Here is a 17,171-nt window from a genome sequence, read left to right on the forward strand (position 1 = left end):
TGATGCTGAACATCTTTTTGAGCATACTGGCTATTTGTAATATCTTCTTTGGCGAAATGTCTATTCAAGCACTCTGCCCGTCGTTGAACTGGCTTGTCTTCTTGTTGAGTTGTAAGGGTTCTTTACACATTCTGGATACCAGACCCTCATCAGATATATGATTTCCAAATATCTTCTCCCATTCTGAAGGCTGTCTTTTCACTTTCTTAATAATGTTCTCTGATGCACAAAGTTTGTAATTTTGACGAAGTCCAATTTATTTACTTTTTTTTGTTGCTCCTGCTTTTGGTGTCATATCTAAGAACCCACTGCCAAATCCAAGGTCATGAAGATTTATCCCTGTGTTCTCCTAAGAGTTTTATGGTTTTAGGTATTACATTAAAGTTCTTGATCCATTTTGAGTTAATTTTTGCATACGGTGTGAGGTGGGAGTACAGCCTCATTCTTTTGCAAAAATCCAGTTGTTCTACAATTAACTTTTCATATAACTGTAAACTTTTCCAAAGAGGTTCTACCATTTAACACTGCCACCAGTCAAGAGGGTTCAAATTTCTTCACATACTAACACTTAGTATTGTCTTCTTTGAGAACAGTCATTCTAGTGGGTATGTAGTGGTATCTCATCAGAATTTAATTTACATTTCCCTAATAATTAATGGTGTTAAACATCTGTTCATGTGCTTACTTGCTTATCAGACATTCTTATATATCTTCTTAAGTGAAACACTTTATTTTCTGCCCATGTTTTAAAATTCAGTTGTTTATATTATTGAGTTGCAAAAGTTCTTTATATACTGTGGACATAAGCCATTATTAGATATATTACTTGGAAATATTTTCTCTTAATCTCTGGCTTGTTTTTTCACTTTTTTAATGGTATCTTTTGAAGCACAAAATCTTAATTTTGAGAAAGTCCAAATTTCTATCAATTTCTTTTTTCTGGATCATGCTTTTGCTGTACAACTAAAAACTCTGCCTAATCCAGAAGTCATGAAGATTTTCTCCTATATCTTCTTTTAGAAGTTTTACAGTTTCGGCTTTTACCTACAGGTCTCTGATCCTGTTGAATTCATTTCTGCATACAGTGTGAGGTCAAGGTCTAAGCTCATTCTTTTCCATGTGCACACTGTTCCAGCACCACTGAACTGTCAAAAATCATTAACTGTAAATCTAAGGATTTGTTTCTGAATTCCCAATTATGTTCCACTGATCACTATGCCTACCCTTCTGCCAATTCCACAACGTCTTAATTATTGTGGTTTTATAGTAAGTTTTAAATCAGAGTGATAATCCTTCAACTTTGTTTCTACAAAATGTTTTGGTTATTTTAGGTCCTTCACATTTCCATATAAATTTTAAAATCAGTCTGCTGATTTTTACCAAAAACCCTGAAAATACCAGAATAACAGACTATGGTTAAGGAAAACAAACCAAAATAATAGTGGTTGTTTTAAGGATGATTTTTTTTTTTCCTTTTCACTGCTCCCAAGTATATAAAATAAAGTTTATGGGATTTCCCTGGTGGTCCAGTGCTTAAGACTCCACATTCCCACTGCACGGGGCATGGGTTTGATCCCTGGTTGGGGAACTAAGATCCTGCATGACGCGTGGCACGGCCAAAAGAAAAAAAAAAACCTCACAAACACCCAAAGAGTACACCAATCCAACTCTGAACAACCTAGTTATGCTTTTGTTATTTCGTTAATGACTAATGTTGTTGAGCATCTTTCTATATGCTTATTGGCCATTTATACGTCTTCTTTTTGGTTTTTCATTTTCTTGAAGAGTAAAAACTTTTAAGTTTAATTTAATCAAAAGTAAATATTTTGATGAGGTTCAGTTTTTAGGTTTTTCTTTTTTTTTTGGCCTAGCACTATTTTTCAAAGCAGAAGACTGGAAGCAACCCAGTGGCCATAAGAAGAGGCTTAATAAGGTAAGTTGTGAAGAGAAAAAAGCAGGCTGCAGAATAGTGCATACAAACAAGGAAAATAAGAATGAAATTTGTATTTATATGTAAATATGTAAAGACACCAAGAACAGTGGTTACTCCTGGTGGGGACGGGCAGGGGAGGAATGGGATGGTGGGAAATGAGACAGGAAGAGGAGTTCACTGTAACCCCATACAGCCTGGGTTTCAAATCATGAATGAATGAATTACCCATGTAAAAAAGCATGTTAGAAATTACTCTGGAAATATGACCATCTGTAACATTTTCAGGGATGAATAACTAGTAGTGATAACATACCTGAATAGTTTGTAAAGGATTTTAAGTCCTCCAGACTTATGGGAACTTGCGCACCAGAAATTAATACCTGGAAAAAAGAACAAGTTCCGGTTATAAAACCGGAGGCAGGTCCGAAGAAGGCCTTTCCCGCCAGGAAACACCCGTGCCCGCAGGCGCAAGAAGTGGACCTGGATCTCCTGCTGGTCGAACATGCGCAGCCACTCGAGGCGCGCCACGTTGGCCAGGCCCTGCCGGAACGCCAGGCAGTGCCGGCGGATCTGCCTGTTCAGCCGGTAGTCGGCCACCAGGTGGATGTACGCGATCCGGTTGGCGCTGCTCACCGGGATATCCTTGCCACCCGGTTTCAGCTCAACCACCTGTGAATATTAAAGGGAGAGTCAAAAGCTTCTCAAAGTACAGGGTAAAACAAGAGCAAGAGCAACTGTCTCAAGGGAACCTGACTGTGTTGCTCTGTACGTGAGACTCTTAGTGAAAACCAGCACGTGTGGCCTCACAGATGGACGAGTCCTCTGATGGGACCCTCCAGAGCCTGGCATCTTATTCTGTCTTTAAGATCATGAACCACCCCGGCTTTCTCCAAAGTGCCGAGGCATGATGCTACAATGTAATCATGGCAATTCCATTAAAAAAAAAATAATGAGAGATCACACAGGGCAATAAAAAAAATTAATTAAAAAAAAAAGAAATCACGAAGTGCAAAGATATGAACCGAACAACCAGCACGAGTCAGAAGGGATTCATTCTGGAGAAAACGCAGCTTAAGGAATTAAGGTTGTAGTAAAATGATTATTCTTACTTGTACATATAGGTAGCATATATTTCTCTCTGTGTTTCCATATTACTACCATAAAGTACTTTGAATATGATAAAAAGGGTAGTGGTAATCACTAGAAATAACTCCATTTCTCATGTATCTGCAAGCATTAGAAAGAACTTCTTTATCACTGTGTAACGACACTCAGAAAATCGCAGGGTCAGGAACCCCCGGGAAGCAACCCTGGAGCGTTGGGGGGAATGAGCTGCAGCGGAGATGGGAAGCCTGGACTCGGGTGCCCTGCACCTCACTTCAGTGCGTGCCACAGAGAAGTCACCCGGCCCTGAACTCTATGACACGGTGACACTTGCTTTGTCCATCCTGGAACTGTGACTATGTAAACTCACATAAGCAAAGCTGACGAGACAAAACTCCACAGACAGTTACAAATATGGAAGCCTAATTCACCAGAGTAGACTTCAGAATCCTTGTTTACTAGCGCTTAAACAAAAGAAATGCATTCTCAAGGCGTGTGGATGAGGTAATGTATGCCAAGGATAAAGAAATATAAATACATCCAAAATAGTGAACAAAGACATTCCAGAGTGGAGGAGTTATTTCGTAAGGGGACTGCTGCCAGTGGAAACTGGGTAACATTCAAAACAGGCTCAATACGCCTAGGAAGTAGGGGGCAAACTTGCAGGGTAAAAGCAGAGGAATGCTTAGATTACGGACCACGGGAAAATGACTGATACCCTCCCCTCCGCCATGATTTCCTTCACAGCCTCTAGCCTCTTGGTAGTTATTATATTCCAAGTGCAGCAAAGACACCCCCTCCCTCTGGGCGATGGCATTTTACCCCAGTTGTTTTATCACTTTACAGAAGGGGATGTTTCAGGATCTGGTGGTGGCTTTACTTAAATTATCCTGTCTGATGGTCACACAGCCATCTAGTGCTATCAAAGCTGTGCAGCTTTATCAGATGACGCTGACTGCTCACTAATTCACGTTCTCAGTGCTGCAACCGCCAGGTCCGAGGAGGGGCTCTGGGGAGAGGCCGCGCTGCCTCCTGTGCTGCTCTCCCAACAGGCCTCCTGTCACCCGGGCCACAGGAGCTGGCTGTTCCGTCTCCGCAGCTAAGACACCACCCCCTTCCTTTAAGTGGATTAAAGGCAGATAATAAATGATGATGTACTGTGTGATCTGGAAGAAAAAGGACCCGTGAAGGTATCGTTTAAAGAGCTTCCAAAGCCCCCGTTACCGGACTAATCAGACAGCACTGACATTTCTAGTAACTTTAAAGTGGTTACACTGGTAATTTAAACTCCTCTCTCAGGCTACACCTAAAAAGCTATGTATGTTTAAATCACGTCAAATCTGTCCTCAGAGTTCCGTTTTGAGGGGCATATTTAAATCTTTAAACATGGAATCTTTAAAGCAAGAGCTCTCCTCTCTGCCGCCCTGGACGTCTACACCTTACGGCCCCTGGGAGTGCACAGGCACCGCCCCCTCTGCCCACCCCCCACCCCCCACCCCGTCACTCACGCACAGGGGCTCATTTCATCCTCACGGCAGCTTATCCCCTTCTGAAGATGAGCACGGGGTCTGTGACTCGCCCAAGGTCTCACAGCAAAGCAGCCAAAACAGGGCTTTAGTCAGGCTCTCATGAGTCAAGTCCAGTGCTCGTCTACAGAACAGATGATTATTTATGGATCCATCTTAAGCCCTGAGCATTTTCCTCAAGGGAGATACGTGCATAAATCAGTCATCTACAATTTCAGGTTCGCTTTCGAGCAGGCTAATGAGCAGCTATACTGATCACACTAAAGAAAGAAGCTGGAGCGCAACGCCATTATTTTAAAAGGGAGGACTCATTAACATCACCCGCCAGCACGATGAAGCGTTTGCATATTACAAATCTCTAAGTCACGATGTTTTATAAACCTAAACCTGTATATGAGAACTAGGTTTTTATATATGTTTCTACAGAAATCCATACGCTCTCTCCCCAAATTAGGTACTTTATCAGTGACTTTAATCTTTGCAATTAGACTCTTTAGTATAATTATTCTTATGCATTATCATCTATAATCTCTCTACTCAGTGGGAATGTCTATGAATAATTGGAACATCTTGACTTCACACTTTTGCTTTTAGCAGATTCCAGTATCATCAGTGGCGCTTTAATGGAACTCTTACATATGTGACATCTCACCATTACCGTCTACTTCAGAAGGAAAATGGGAAATACTCCCATTAGCAAAGGCCTCAAAGCTTTCATTTCGCTTCTTCTAAGCCGCGCCACTAGGTGGAGCGAGGCAGCAGCGGCTTCACTATCTGCACGCTGACGTTTCCTTCTGACAATAATAAATCCCGTCTTTAAAAAAACATCTCAATTTTGCAGTGCTGAAATTTCAGCTCTATGAGATGGAAGAAGAGGTCAAAACAAAACAACCAAATGAAATATGGTTCTCAACCCCTCATCCTTTTATCTTACAGCATCGATGCCAGTTCTCAAAGATGCCTAGACGTGACCAAGCAGGAGGAAGGAGGAGGTCTCAGGAAGCATTATTTCCTTTATTCCTGTTTAGGATTTAGTCCACACTTATTTCTGAAACAGGTAGCTTTAAAGGCTAAGAAACATACTGAAAACTCAAAAACCACAAAGATCATCATTTAAAAAATATCCAGAAGGTTTAGACAGTAGGATGTATAAATCTTTGTGTACGCTTTTTGCTTCAGTTTTGGAAGACATCACGATGGAGGATAAACCACGGAACAGTTCTGTAGTCTAGGGGGGAAGCCAATGAAAAGATACTAAATCTCTTAGTTTTCCTGAGGGACCCTCGGTACTACAGCACAGCGCTGTGTACTATATGTACCACCACAGTGAAACGGCACTTCACACCCGCTAGGAGGGCTATTATTTTAAAAATAGAGAGAAAAGAAAGCAGAAAATAACAAGTGCAGACAAGTATGTGGAAAAATCGGAACCCTTGTGCACTGCTGGCGGGAATGTAAAATCGTGTGAAAACAGTACAGAGGGTCCTCAAAAAGTTAAACACAGAACTGCCATATGACCCAACAGTTCCACTTTCAGGTATACACCCAAAATAACTGAAAACAGGGACCCCAAAAGATATTTATACAGCGACGGCCATGGCATCATTATTCACGATAGCTGAAACAACTGTAATGTCCATCGACAGATGGATAAACAAACCTGACACATCCAACAACAGCACGTTCATCAGCCTGGAAAAGAAGAAACTCTGGAATGTCCTGCCTGCCCCACCCCTCGTCCGACTCAAATAAAATCTACTTAGTCCAAGACACTGATCCACAGAACGTAATTTTACAAATGAAAATTACGGTCAAACTCCTCTCATTAAAAACTTTTTTTCACTGCTTAACCAAACTGTGGTTTCTCTGAATTCTGGAACCACCTGACCCAGAGAATACCCAGGACCTGCCCTGACTCACAGAACCAGAACCTCAGCTTCCGCTGACAGGAGGCGCAAGTGTCTTATCATTACTTTTCCTACTAGCTCTGAAACGCACCTGTTAGGCTCTCTTACCCCGAAATACCCTAAATCAGCTAAGGAATGAAACATCGGCTCTCTTCCTGAGTGTATGTTTAGCCTTCCTAAAGCCCAAGGCCCTAAAAGGTTCTCCACGGACGAGAGGATAAATCCCAGGCTTCTCGGCTCTGTCTACCTACTCTCCTCCAAGCCTGTGAAACTTCAGCCTCTTCCAAATCAATCTGCTCACCTACCTGGTGACCCCTCATCACCCACCCAGAGCCTCTTCCAGGCAGCCCTCCCTGACCTACTGGGATGGGAGCACTCCTTTTGAGCTACTACTAAACTACAGATCTCACAACGCAGATCGTATCTGCCTCTAGTTAGAATGAGTGTGCTCTTACAGTTAAAGGCAATCTCCTCCGCACAGCCCACTGGCTGGCGCACAGAGCGCCACCAACCCCTCCTGAGTGATGAAGGAGGGAAGAACAGGCATGGAGAGGCAAGTAGGCGACACCACAGAAAAAAACCCAAAGCCGCGTCGATCCAGACGGGGTCAGCGTACGCGGTCACCAAAATAAACAGTCAGCGCTGCGCCCCAGGGGTCAGTCACCTGTGGGGTCAGTGCACGTTCCAGGCTGCCTGGATGGGACACTAAGGACCTGCTGAACACACAGTTACTTTTAAGCTGGCAAAGCTGATAACCTTTGAAAGCCTGGATTAGAAACCAAGGAATAACAGAAATTTAGAGAAGCAATTACAAAGTTTAAAGATAATACTTTCATAGTTAAAGTCCAACTACTAGATTCAGAAAAGATTATCAATCTACATAAGAAGAGCAGAAAAGATGCATCTCTCCTGCGAAAGAGACAACTTCTACGAAAACCAACTGTAAGTCAGAAAAGCATGGTTGGTTACTCTTTTTTTTAAGAGTTAGAATGTTTTTAATCTGACTGAAAATATAAATATACATGTAGTAAGATGATTTTAAAGTTTCAAAGAGACATCAGGTCACGACTACTCTTTTTTTTTTTTTTTTTTTTAATTAATTTATTTATTTATTTATGGCTGTGGTGGGTCTTCGTTTCTGTGCGAGGGCTTCCTCTAGTTGTGGCAAGCGGGGGCCACTCTTCATCGCGATGCGCGGGCCTCTCACTATCGCGGCCTCTCTTGTTGCGGAGCACAGGCTCCAGACGCGCAGGCTCAGCAGTTGTGGCTCACGGGCCTAGCCCCTCCGCGGCATGTGGGATCCTCCCAGACCAGGGCTCGAACCCGTGTGCCCTGCATTGGCAGGCAGATTCTCAACCACTGCGCCACCAGGGAAGCCCCACGACTACTCTTAAACATTTGATTTTTATTCTATCATTTCTCCTAGTATGTTAGTGTATCTCATTAACATATTACATGACCAGAAAGTTAAATTCATCACAATCCATCCTCATTAGAATGTTAAATGAAACTGTAACATAATATAGTTATATTTTATGTACACAGTTCACTTAAACTCTTACCAAATAAAGCGTTCATATTAAATGGCAGAACGGAGAAAAGACTTCCGAAAATGGGAATAGCAGTGATGGAGTATAGCTAATAGGAAAAGAGAAATTAATTGATACGGAGAAATATAAAGCGAAAATGCTACATGGAACTATTTTAATCAGGGAGAAAAAATTACGTTTATCCTTCAGTTAGTCAAAATTGCTCTACAGTCTTAAATTCCAAGTGAATTAATGCTTAAATTTTAGGGTCACTCATTATCTTCCTTATTTTATCCAGAATTAACTGGATATTACTGCACAAGGAAGCAAGAGGCACTTAAAAGTAACCGGAAACACGATGACCCAATCAGCATTATAGTACAAGTTGGTTACTTCAAAAATCCAATGAGATATTAACAAATATGACTTCCAAAGCGCTCAAACAATTCGATTTGCCGGTGTGCATCTTTTAAAGGTCTGCAGACTGTGGGATCATCTGCGCGCGTGTTCAAGTAGACAGACGGTATGACGACCCCCACGCCCACCTCCACCACCGGCTTCAGCAAGCTCTACCTCGCGGCCAATCTAGGCCACCTGTGCCTTCACCTACTGGCCCTGTTCTCATGACATCCGAAGCAAATCCCGGGTGTTAAATCGTTCAGTATGTATGGTTTACATGAGTGTTCATAGCAGTATTATTCCTAAGAGCCAAAAAGTGGAAATAACCCAAACACCTATCAACTGGTAAAGAAAATGTGGTATATCCATACATCATTTGGCCAGAAAAGGGAGTGAAGTACACCTGCAACACCCAGTAAACGAAGCCAGGCACCAGAGGCCACCCACCCTAAGGTTCCAGGTGTGAAAAACATCCAGAAGAGACAGGGGCACAGGGACAGGAGGTGGGCCAGTGCTTGCCTGGACTGGGGACGGGCGGGACTTGCCGCTGGGCACACGGTGTCTCCGTGGTGATAACAGTGTCCTAAACGTGGATGCTGGAGCTGGTCGTACTAACCTGCCTTGTACAGGCTACAGGGTGGAATTTATGGTACATGGATCGTATCTCAATAAAGCAGCTATTCAAAAACTTAGCTTGACTCTCTAGTATGTTATTTACTTTTTTTAAGGATATAAATAACAGGAGCACCCAGATGGATAGTGAAGGTCTGCGACCCGCGTTAGAGCTGCCGAGGGCCACTCGGCGTGGATGAGGAACAAAGGAGCCCCACCTACCCCCAAGGCTCCAAAAATGAGGCCAGAGGCAAGGTTAACTCACAGCCACGCGAGTGACCTTCACAGGAGGACGGCTGCTGTGGCTGGCAGCCTGGCACCGCGAGGGGTGGCGAGCGCTGCACTCACCACCAGAACTCCCCCAGCTCTACTCTCAGCCCCAGGGACTCTTCCAACGAAAATGTGCACAAGCTCATACAGAAGAACGCAAACGTCTCTGCACACCAGAGCCCCGACTCACCTGTGCCTCTCCGAGGTCGTTGTTCACCACAGTGAAGTTCAGCCCCAGCTCCTCCACGTCACCTTCGTAGCTCTTGAGAAAAAGCAAGTTCTTATACACTTCGGGGTCCAAGGAAGCCAGGTGGTGGATGTCCACGTCCGCACTGGTTCCAAGCAGCTTGGACAGGAAAAAGCCAGCAAAGGGCAGTTCCACCAGCATATTTTCATAGAGAGCCTTCAAATGAGAACAGAGACCACTGATCAGCATTTCACAGGAACTCTTCTTTCATACTTTCTAAAAATAAGAAAATGTATGTCCAATTTGATATTTAACAGAATCCTAAGATAGCAGCCACTTCTCCATGAGGAGGAGGAGGACGGTGGAAGCTAGTATTTGGTGAGCGTTTACCACGTGCCAGGCCACAGTTCAAGCATTCAATGCATACATTCACTATGTAGAAACTTCTAGAACAGACTACCAAAGAATTTTAGGGCTGAAATGCCAATGGGGATTTTTAAGAGCCACAGCCTTCATGCTACAAGAGCCTGCCAGGTGCTTTCCGTGAAGTGTTTTGCAGGTGTATCGGTCTCCTAGGGCTGCTGTAACAAAGCACCACAGACTGGGTGGCTTCAAACAACAGAAACTTACTGTCTCCCAGTCTGAAGGCCTGAAATCAAGGTGGCAGCAGGGCCACGCTCTCTGGGCAGGCGCTAGGGGAGGGTCCTTCCTGCCTCTTCCAGCTCCGGTGTTGCCGGCACCTTGCTGGGCCCTGGCCTGTTGCTGTGCCCCTCCAGCCTCTGCCTCTGGACGTGCTGCTCTCCCCTTGTGTGTGTTTGCTCTCTGTGTCCGAATCTCCCTCTCCTTTCTCTTATGAAGACGCCAGTCACTGGATTCTGGGACCCACTCTACCCAATATGACCTCACCTGAGCTTGACTACATATGCAAAGACTCATCTTTCCGAATGTCGCATCACAGGTACAGGATATTAGGACTTGAGCGTATCTTTTTGGGGGTCACAATTCTACCCACAATAGCAGGCCAGACCACCTCAGTGGCCAACCTTCCACTCTGCCTTTGTAGCACAATGTGTGAAGGAATGAGGGCAGCTATGTGCCAAAGTTGGGTTTCATGTAATTTCCAATGTCAAGAAATATTATTCTTCTTTAGATTTTTTTTCAACCATCAAATGGGAGGGGAAAAAAGTATTTTTAGCTCGGTGACCATACAAAAATAGGTGGCAGGCTATAGGCCCACAGGCTGTAGTTTGCCAACACATATTGTAAAATGAAGAAATTGGGCCTTAGAACTCTGGAGATTTGTCCAGATATTGAGTTAGTAGGCAGCAAAACTGGTGTCAAAACCCAGATTGCCTGATGCCCAGATCAGTGTTTTCACTGTAAGTTACTGTCTACCTTTACGTCTAAGGATGGCAATGTGTAATGATTTTTGCAACTATTCATATTAAGGTATAACTTACATAAAGTGAAACGTACAACGTGCCAGTACTTGCTCCCAGCTGTGTAACGACCGTTCAGCTCACGACAGAGAACGTTCACACCCCTCCCCAAACCCCGCGTCCCCTCAGCCCTCAGTCAACACCCTCCCTCCCTCAGGCTAACCCTCACTCTACTGCCACCACAGGTAAGTTTCGCCAGTTCTGGAGCTTCATAACTGGGGCTATATAGTCTGTGTTCTTTTATATCTGTCTCCCCACAACCTACTGTTTTTGAGATTCACCTATGTTACTGCTGCTAACAGCTCTACCTAGTCACCCGACGATGGACATGTGAGTGGTCTCCAGTCTCGGCTACGATCATAGAGCTGCTGTATCAGTCACTGGCCTGCCTTTCTGCGGGTCTGTGCTCTGATTTCTCTTTATTATATACTTGAGCAGGTTGGGTGATAGTGGAAGTACTGGAACACGAGGTAGGTTTAACTATATTAGACACTGACGTGCTGTCTTCCAAAATACAATTTCTTTTCGTCGTGACCAGCAATGTAGGAAGGTTCTAACTGGTCTACATTCTCACCAGTTATTAGTACTGTCACTCTTGAAGTTTAGTTATTCTGGTTGGTGCAACGGGGGAATCTCATTGTGGTTTTAAATTACATTTCCCTGATGACCAGTGGTGTTGGATTACATTAAGTGTTAGTATTACTATATTAATCTCCAGAGATTCTCCAGCAAAAGAGGGTAGGAAATACAATTATATAAAGTTTTCCAATATAATGTCAGGGTTCACCTGGCATGATAAATATCCCTATGGCCTGAGGCTGTAAAATGCAACAAGGAATCAGAAATGTGCTGTAAAATTTTCAGAAGCGTTATTATTTTATTGTAGCAGATGACTTACAAGCCCCAACAAATCTTTCTTGTCAAAAATGTTCTAATGAGGGTTTCCCTGGTGGCGCAGTGGTTGAGAATCTGCCTGCCAATGCAGGGGACACGGGTTCGTGCCCTGGTCTGGGAAGATCCCACATGCCACGGAGCAACTAGGCCCGTGAGCCACAAATACTGAGCCTGCGCGTCTGGAGCCTGTGCTCCGCAACAGGAGAGGCCGCGATAGTGAGAGGCCCGCGCACTGCGATGAAGAGTGGCCCCCACTTGCCGCAACTAGAGAAAGCCCTCGCACAGAAACGAAGACCCAACACAGCCATAAATAAATAAAAAAAAAAAAAAAAAAAAAAAAAGTTCTAATGAAAATAATAGTTACCACTTATTGAATGCTTGCTACATAACAGGCGTTCTGCTAAGCAGGCAACATCAGTGTCCGCATTTCCATTTGGCCCCCTGGAAAATCCAACTGACTGTAAGGTAAAAGTGATTCTTATGTGCAAGTCAAGGGGAAGTCTGGATTTCCCCCACAAAGGCCATTTTTGTTAGAATACATCTAATCTGCAGAGACACGGATCCTCTGAGAAGCTCCCATGACTGTAGTCACCCCCGCTCTCAGGGGAGAAGGGGTGTCAGTCCCTCGCTTGGTAAATGCGGAGCTGGAAGCGTCGCCTTGAGCACAGGGGATCATGGACCTTCCTCTGTTTGCAGGGCAGTCTGTGACCCCAGAAGGACAGACAGACAGGGCGTGAGGGCTGGACTAACTCTGCCTTAGCGACCACTACCATCAGCTATGCCGTGTGACACACTCAGATCTTTTTCAAACCACTGTTTGAGGATTCAGTGCTATGATGCTATGCATGCAACTAAAATAAAGCAAAATTTAATCTAAGGGGTGACCACTCAGCCATGAAACTGACTTCAGAAGTCTCTTCCAAGAGGCCACCCACCTGGCCACACCCACACACGCTAAAGGCTAAGCACAGGGTTTAGTGAGACAGACCTGTGTGACGTAACTAATGCCAGAGTGAGCTGGCACTGCCCCTCGCACCTTCCCCACGTTAAAGATGGCAGCCTTGTGCCACTGCGCACCGTGGGAGGGACCCTTCCGTAGTCACAGCTTCCAGCACTGCTGCACGACTGAACCCTCTATCTCAGGGGTCCCCCAGCCCCGGGCTGCGGACTGGTACCGCAGCAGTAGGTGCGTGGCGGGCGGGGGGGGTGGGCGAAGCCTCACCTGCTGCTCCCCATCGCTCGCATTACTGCCTCAACCCTACCCTCCTCCCCGCCGCCCCGTGGAAAAACTGTCTTCCACGAAACTGGTCCCTAGTGCCCAAAACGTTGGGGACCGCTGTTCTATCTCATACTCGGGAGGCAGTCTATAATCACTGACCCTTAAACACACCAGTCTTACGCACTCATATGCACGCTTTCCCCTTTCCCCCTAAACGTCCAGAGAAAGCTCAGATACCCCCTGAGACCCACATTTTAAACTCTCACCCACTAACGTGACTGGAGGAAACTAGAAAACAGCTATGAAACATCCTCCCAGAAGTAAACATCCAGAGTGCACTGGCTTATGTTCAGAAAGCTACTGACAGGCACCTTGAACCATACTCCCGAGGGAGGTCACTGCGTCTCAGGAGTTCAGGCTCCCATCTTCCCTGCAGTGAAGACCACAGATGTTCTGTGCCAGGGAAACTGGAGTGTTATGTCCCTGTGCTTTTATTTGATTTGAAGACTAATGATTACCCAATTAATTTTGAAAAGATGGCATAAAAGGACTTCTTAATTAGAGAACGAGTAATAAAATGGCAACTGGCACTTAAGTCATCTACTGATAATGTACAGAGAGAGCTGTTTTGAGAAGCCACGGTTTGCTTCAAGTTAAGAATGGCTAATACTATTAACCTGAAGCACTTATAAACCCCATTACTTCTAAATGAATGATGCCTTCAAAGCCAAGGAGAGCATTCTGCAGAAGATGACATGATTGATCCCAGGTGTGGAAGAAAAGCCTCATTTGTACAGTGGACTGTAAAGTAAACTCAAAGTGTAAATCATCTGATGTTCAATATATAAGGTCATTGTTTGCCATTTCTGCATTAGTAACAATAAACCTGTGAAGTTTGTTAAATCTATCAGAGCTACCTGAATTTTAAACAGAAATTCCACTGTGACTCATAAAATGTAAATGCATAGGTATAATTTTTTACACGAGGCAGGTTTAAACCTTTAGAGCATTTAATATACAAGCACTAATAAATGATAGCACTAAAAACTATGATTGCATCAGCTAAATGGGTTATAAATTAAATTTCCATAATGTATGCAACTGAGATACAAATGTAAGCATAAATCAAGGTATTTTCTAAACACAGGTTAATTATACAACTTCAAAAACTGCCAATTTTTTATGCAAAATAATCCACTTAGCGTTTTTCATACTGGCCTTAATTCTCAGTCAGCTGCACCACACTTGTTCGTAGAAGCATATCAATAACTACTTGTCATGAAAAAATAGCAATAGGTATATGGAAAAAAAACCCTATAACGCATTTTTCAACTGTCTGTCTTTTATGAGTGTTTATAGCTAGAAATTGTGCCAAAATGATTTGAAATAAAAGGATTAATTATGGTAGAAGCCTTTTAATATAAGTAAGTGCAGTCGCAATGCAATTAATGCAAATCATGGCCCTACCAGGAGAGTCAATGTGAGCCGCATCTCAGGCCGTTTCTGTTTGCGGCCAAATAACTTCAGTAATTTACTACATTAAGAATCAATAAAAAAAATAATGCTTTTCAAATGCATCTCTATCAATCTTCAGGTAGTTCTAAAGTGAACATTTATAACTTAATCTAAAAACTATATCAGAGATGTCTTGTTTTAAAGCCACTCTAATTGAGCAAGGGGATAATTTTAATTATTTCAGATCATGCTAGCCTCGGAGTTTGAAAAATAAAAGGTATGTAAAATAAGGATGTAAGCTGATAGCAGTATGCTATTTAATTTAGTAGCTATGCTTCAGAATTCATAACTGAGAGTTGAAAAACATGGTCTCTGGGGCTACTATTGATTTTTATGATAAGCTCCTGCAGGGCAGGAAACACATCTGATCTTCAGTGCAAGTCTACGTACAACATACAGTGCCTAGTCATTTAGCAGATTTATTAAGTGCCAACTGTGTGCTAGGGACCGCTGATCTGTAGGATGGAATTCTGCATCCATGAATTTGTTTGCAAAAAACCATTTATTCTCTTTTGAGACATTTCAGGTTATGCAAAACTACGTGTAGGGGATTCATTTCAAACCCTTCCACACTGCTCACTCCCGTACCCCTCTGTCCACACCGCTGCCTGACCCTCAGCGACATGGCACGCGTTGTGTGTCGGGTCTCACCTGCGCCATTGCCACCCAGGGGGACGAGGTGTCCCACCAGCCCTGGAAGCGAAGGAGAGGTTTTTACTTGTTCATGGCAATTGATAACCCGCACGGAGGGTCTGACAGCCTTATTTTCAAGAACAGCTCTCTCACTTCGGAAACCCTGCGAGGGTGCTAGACGGTGGGGGTGAGAGTTCCTTGCTCGATCCTGTTTTCCTCACTGCGCGTCCAGAAACCCACCACGGTGTGGCAGCGACTCTGTGCAGCGACCGCTGCCCCCCAGGCCCCCCCCCCCCAGCTCAGGCTCCACAGAGGCTGCTCTGCTCCTCCCACTGTGCCCACCGGAAGGTCTCCAGACGATAAAGCACTCGCGTCTCCACAGCCAAAGTAACAAAACCCACACTCCCATTTCTACCCACAAGAAGTAAATACTGGGACTTCCCCGGCGGTCCAGCGGTTAAGACTCTGCGCTTCCACTGCAGGAGGCACGGGTTCGATCCCTGGTCGGGGAACTAGAGTCCCGTATGCCACACGGCGCGGTCAAAAGAAAAGAAAGAAGTAAGTATCTGGGAGTTCTAGAGCAGCTGTTATATTCCTGCTTCTGGAAAGACACTCGTTAAGGTACCCATACAACCAAGAACTTTTCTCCGTAATTAAAAGAAAACACTTTGCAGGTTTAAAAATTCTACTTTCACCACCAAGATAATAAAATATTAATTACACTTTTGAACTGTGAGGATCCTGGTGTCCCTCAAGGGTAGGAGGCGTCACCCCCAGGTACTGAGGACCCTTGCTAACGAGGGTGACGATGTCTGTGACATGCCCCACCCACGAAGCCACCTCACACTGACCTCCCCCTCCCCTAACCCCTCTGACACTTGAGACTCTACCCAAACTACCATATTACAGCACTACTTTTTGGTAACAGCTGTGTTGAGATATAATTCACGTACCGGACAATTCACCCACTTAAAGCGAACAATCCAGTGGTTCTGATATTCACAGAGCTGCGCAACCATCACCACGACTGGTTTTTGAACATTTCACACCCCCAGCCCCGGGCAGTCAAGGGTCTGCTTTCCGTCTCCCAGAGTCCCTAGGCGTCCCGAGCGGGGACGCGCCCGTCTGGGCACCAGGCTGTGCACCGCCGCCCACGAGCCCTGCCAGCTCAGCCTTGCTCCAGAGTGCCGACCCTCCCTCCCTCCCTCCCCGCCGCCAGGGCAGCAGCTCTGCCTCCTTCCCAGAGACACGGCTCACCAGCCCCTGTCCCTTGAAGCCACTGCTCACGTCTCCCTCCGGCAGCCACCCCTTAGAAGACTGGGGGTCGCTGCCCGCCGGCCCCCCTCCCCAGCCCCTCCCCAGCCGTGGGACAGGCTGCAGCCCAGCTCCCCCAGTGGAAAGCGCCCCCCCAGGGCAACAGCACGCAGGCACCCGCCTGGCCGGCGACCCTGGTGGCCCGGCTGCCACCCATCCCCGCGAAGACGCCCCTCGACCTCCGCGACCTTCCGAGCGCGGCCGGCAGGCCCTCGGGCCCCTGCGGGTTGCAGTTTGGGCTGTGCAGTATCGCGCTGCTAGAAACACTCCAGCTCGCGTGTTTTGCCAAATATACGCACTATTTCTGTAGGGATACAGGCTCCAGGACACCATAAGGTAGGTACTTCTGGAAGACACCGCTTCCGTTTTCTCGACCCGTGTGCGGAGGCTTTGGCCTCCACCACTCCAGGAAAGCTGCTTGCCCACACTGCTGACAGAAATGGTCACCTCTCAGTCCTTATCTATCTGACCTACGGGTAGCATCTGACCCGAACTGTCATTCTCTCTCCCTTCAAACAGTCTTCATTTGGCTTCCAGATAAACCCTTCCAAAAGAACACTTTCCTGGTTTTCTCCTGACCTTTCCAGCTGCTTCTTCAGAACGTGTGTTGCTAAATTCTCCTTCACTCCCTGAACTCTAAATCTTGGAAAGGCCTTTTCTGTAGCCACACCCACTCCTGGGTGACATCAC

General features: G+C 45.2%; 1 protein-coding gene across 3 annotated transcripts in view; it reads right to left on the minus strand.

The window, feature by feature from the left end:
- The window catches only part of UBE3C (ubiquitin protein ligase E3C), a 118,799-nt gene that overhangs the window by 13,689 nt on the left and 87,939 nt on the right, over nt 1–17,171 (minus strand). For 2 of the 3 annotated variants that reach the window (XM_059932938.1, XM_059932937.1), the window contains exons 19-21: nt 9,471–9,683; nt 2,414–2,602; nt 2,247–2,313 (exon numbers count right to left, since the gene is read on the minus strand). In XM_059932938.1, coding sequence (XP_059788921.1) covers nt 2,247–2,313; nt 2,414–2,602; nt 9,471–9,683 — 469 coding nt within the window. Of the gene's footprint in view, nt 1–2,246; nt 2,314–2,413; nt 2,603–7,731; nt 7,803–8,032; nt 8,109–9,470; nt 9,684–17,171 lie in introns of those variants that run through there. The other variant, XM_059932939.1, reaches the window with a different exon arrangement.

The sequence above is a fragment of the Balaenoptera ricei genome, chromosome 9 (genome assembly GCF_028023285.1).
Source record: "Balaenoptera ricei isolate mBalRic1 chromosome 9, mBalRic1.hap2, whole genome shotgun sequence".
NCBI lineage: Eukaryota > Metazoa > Chordata > Mammalia > Artiodactyla > Balaenopteridae > Balaenoptera > Balaenoptera ricei.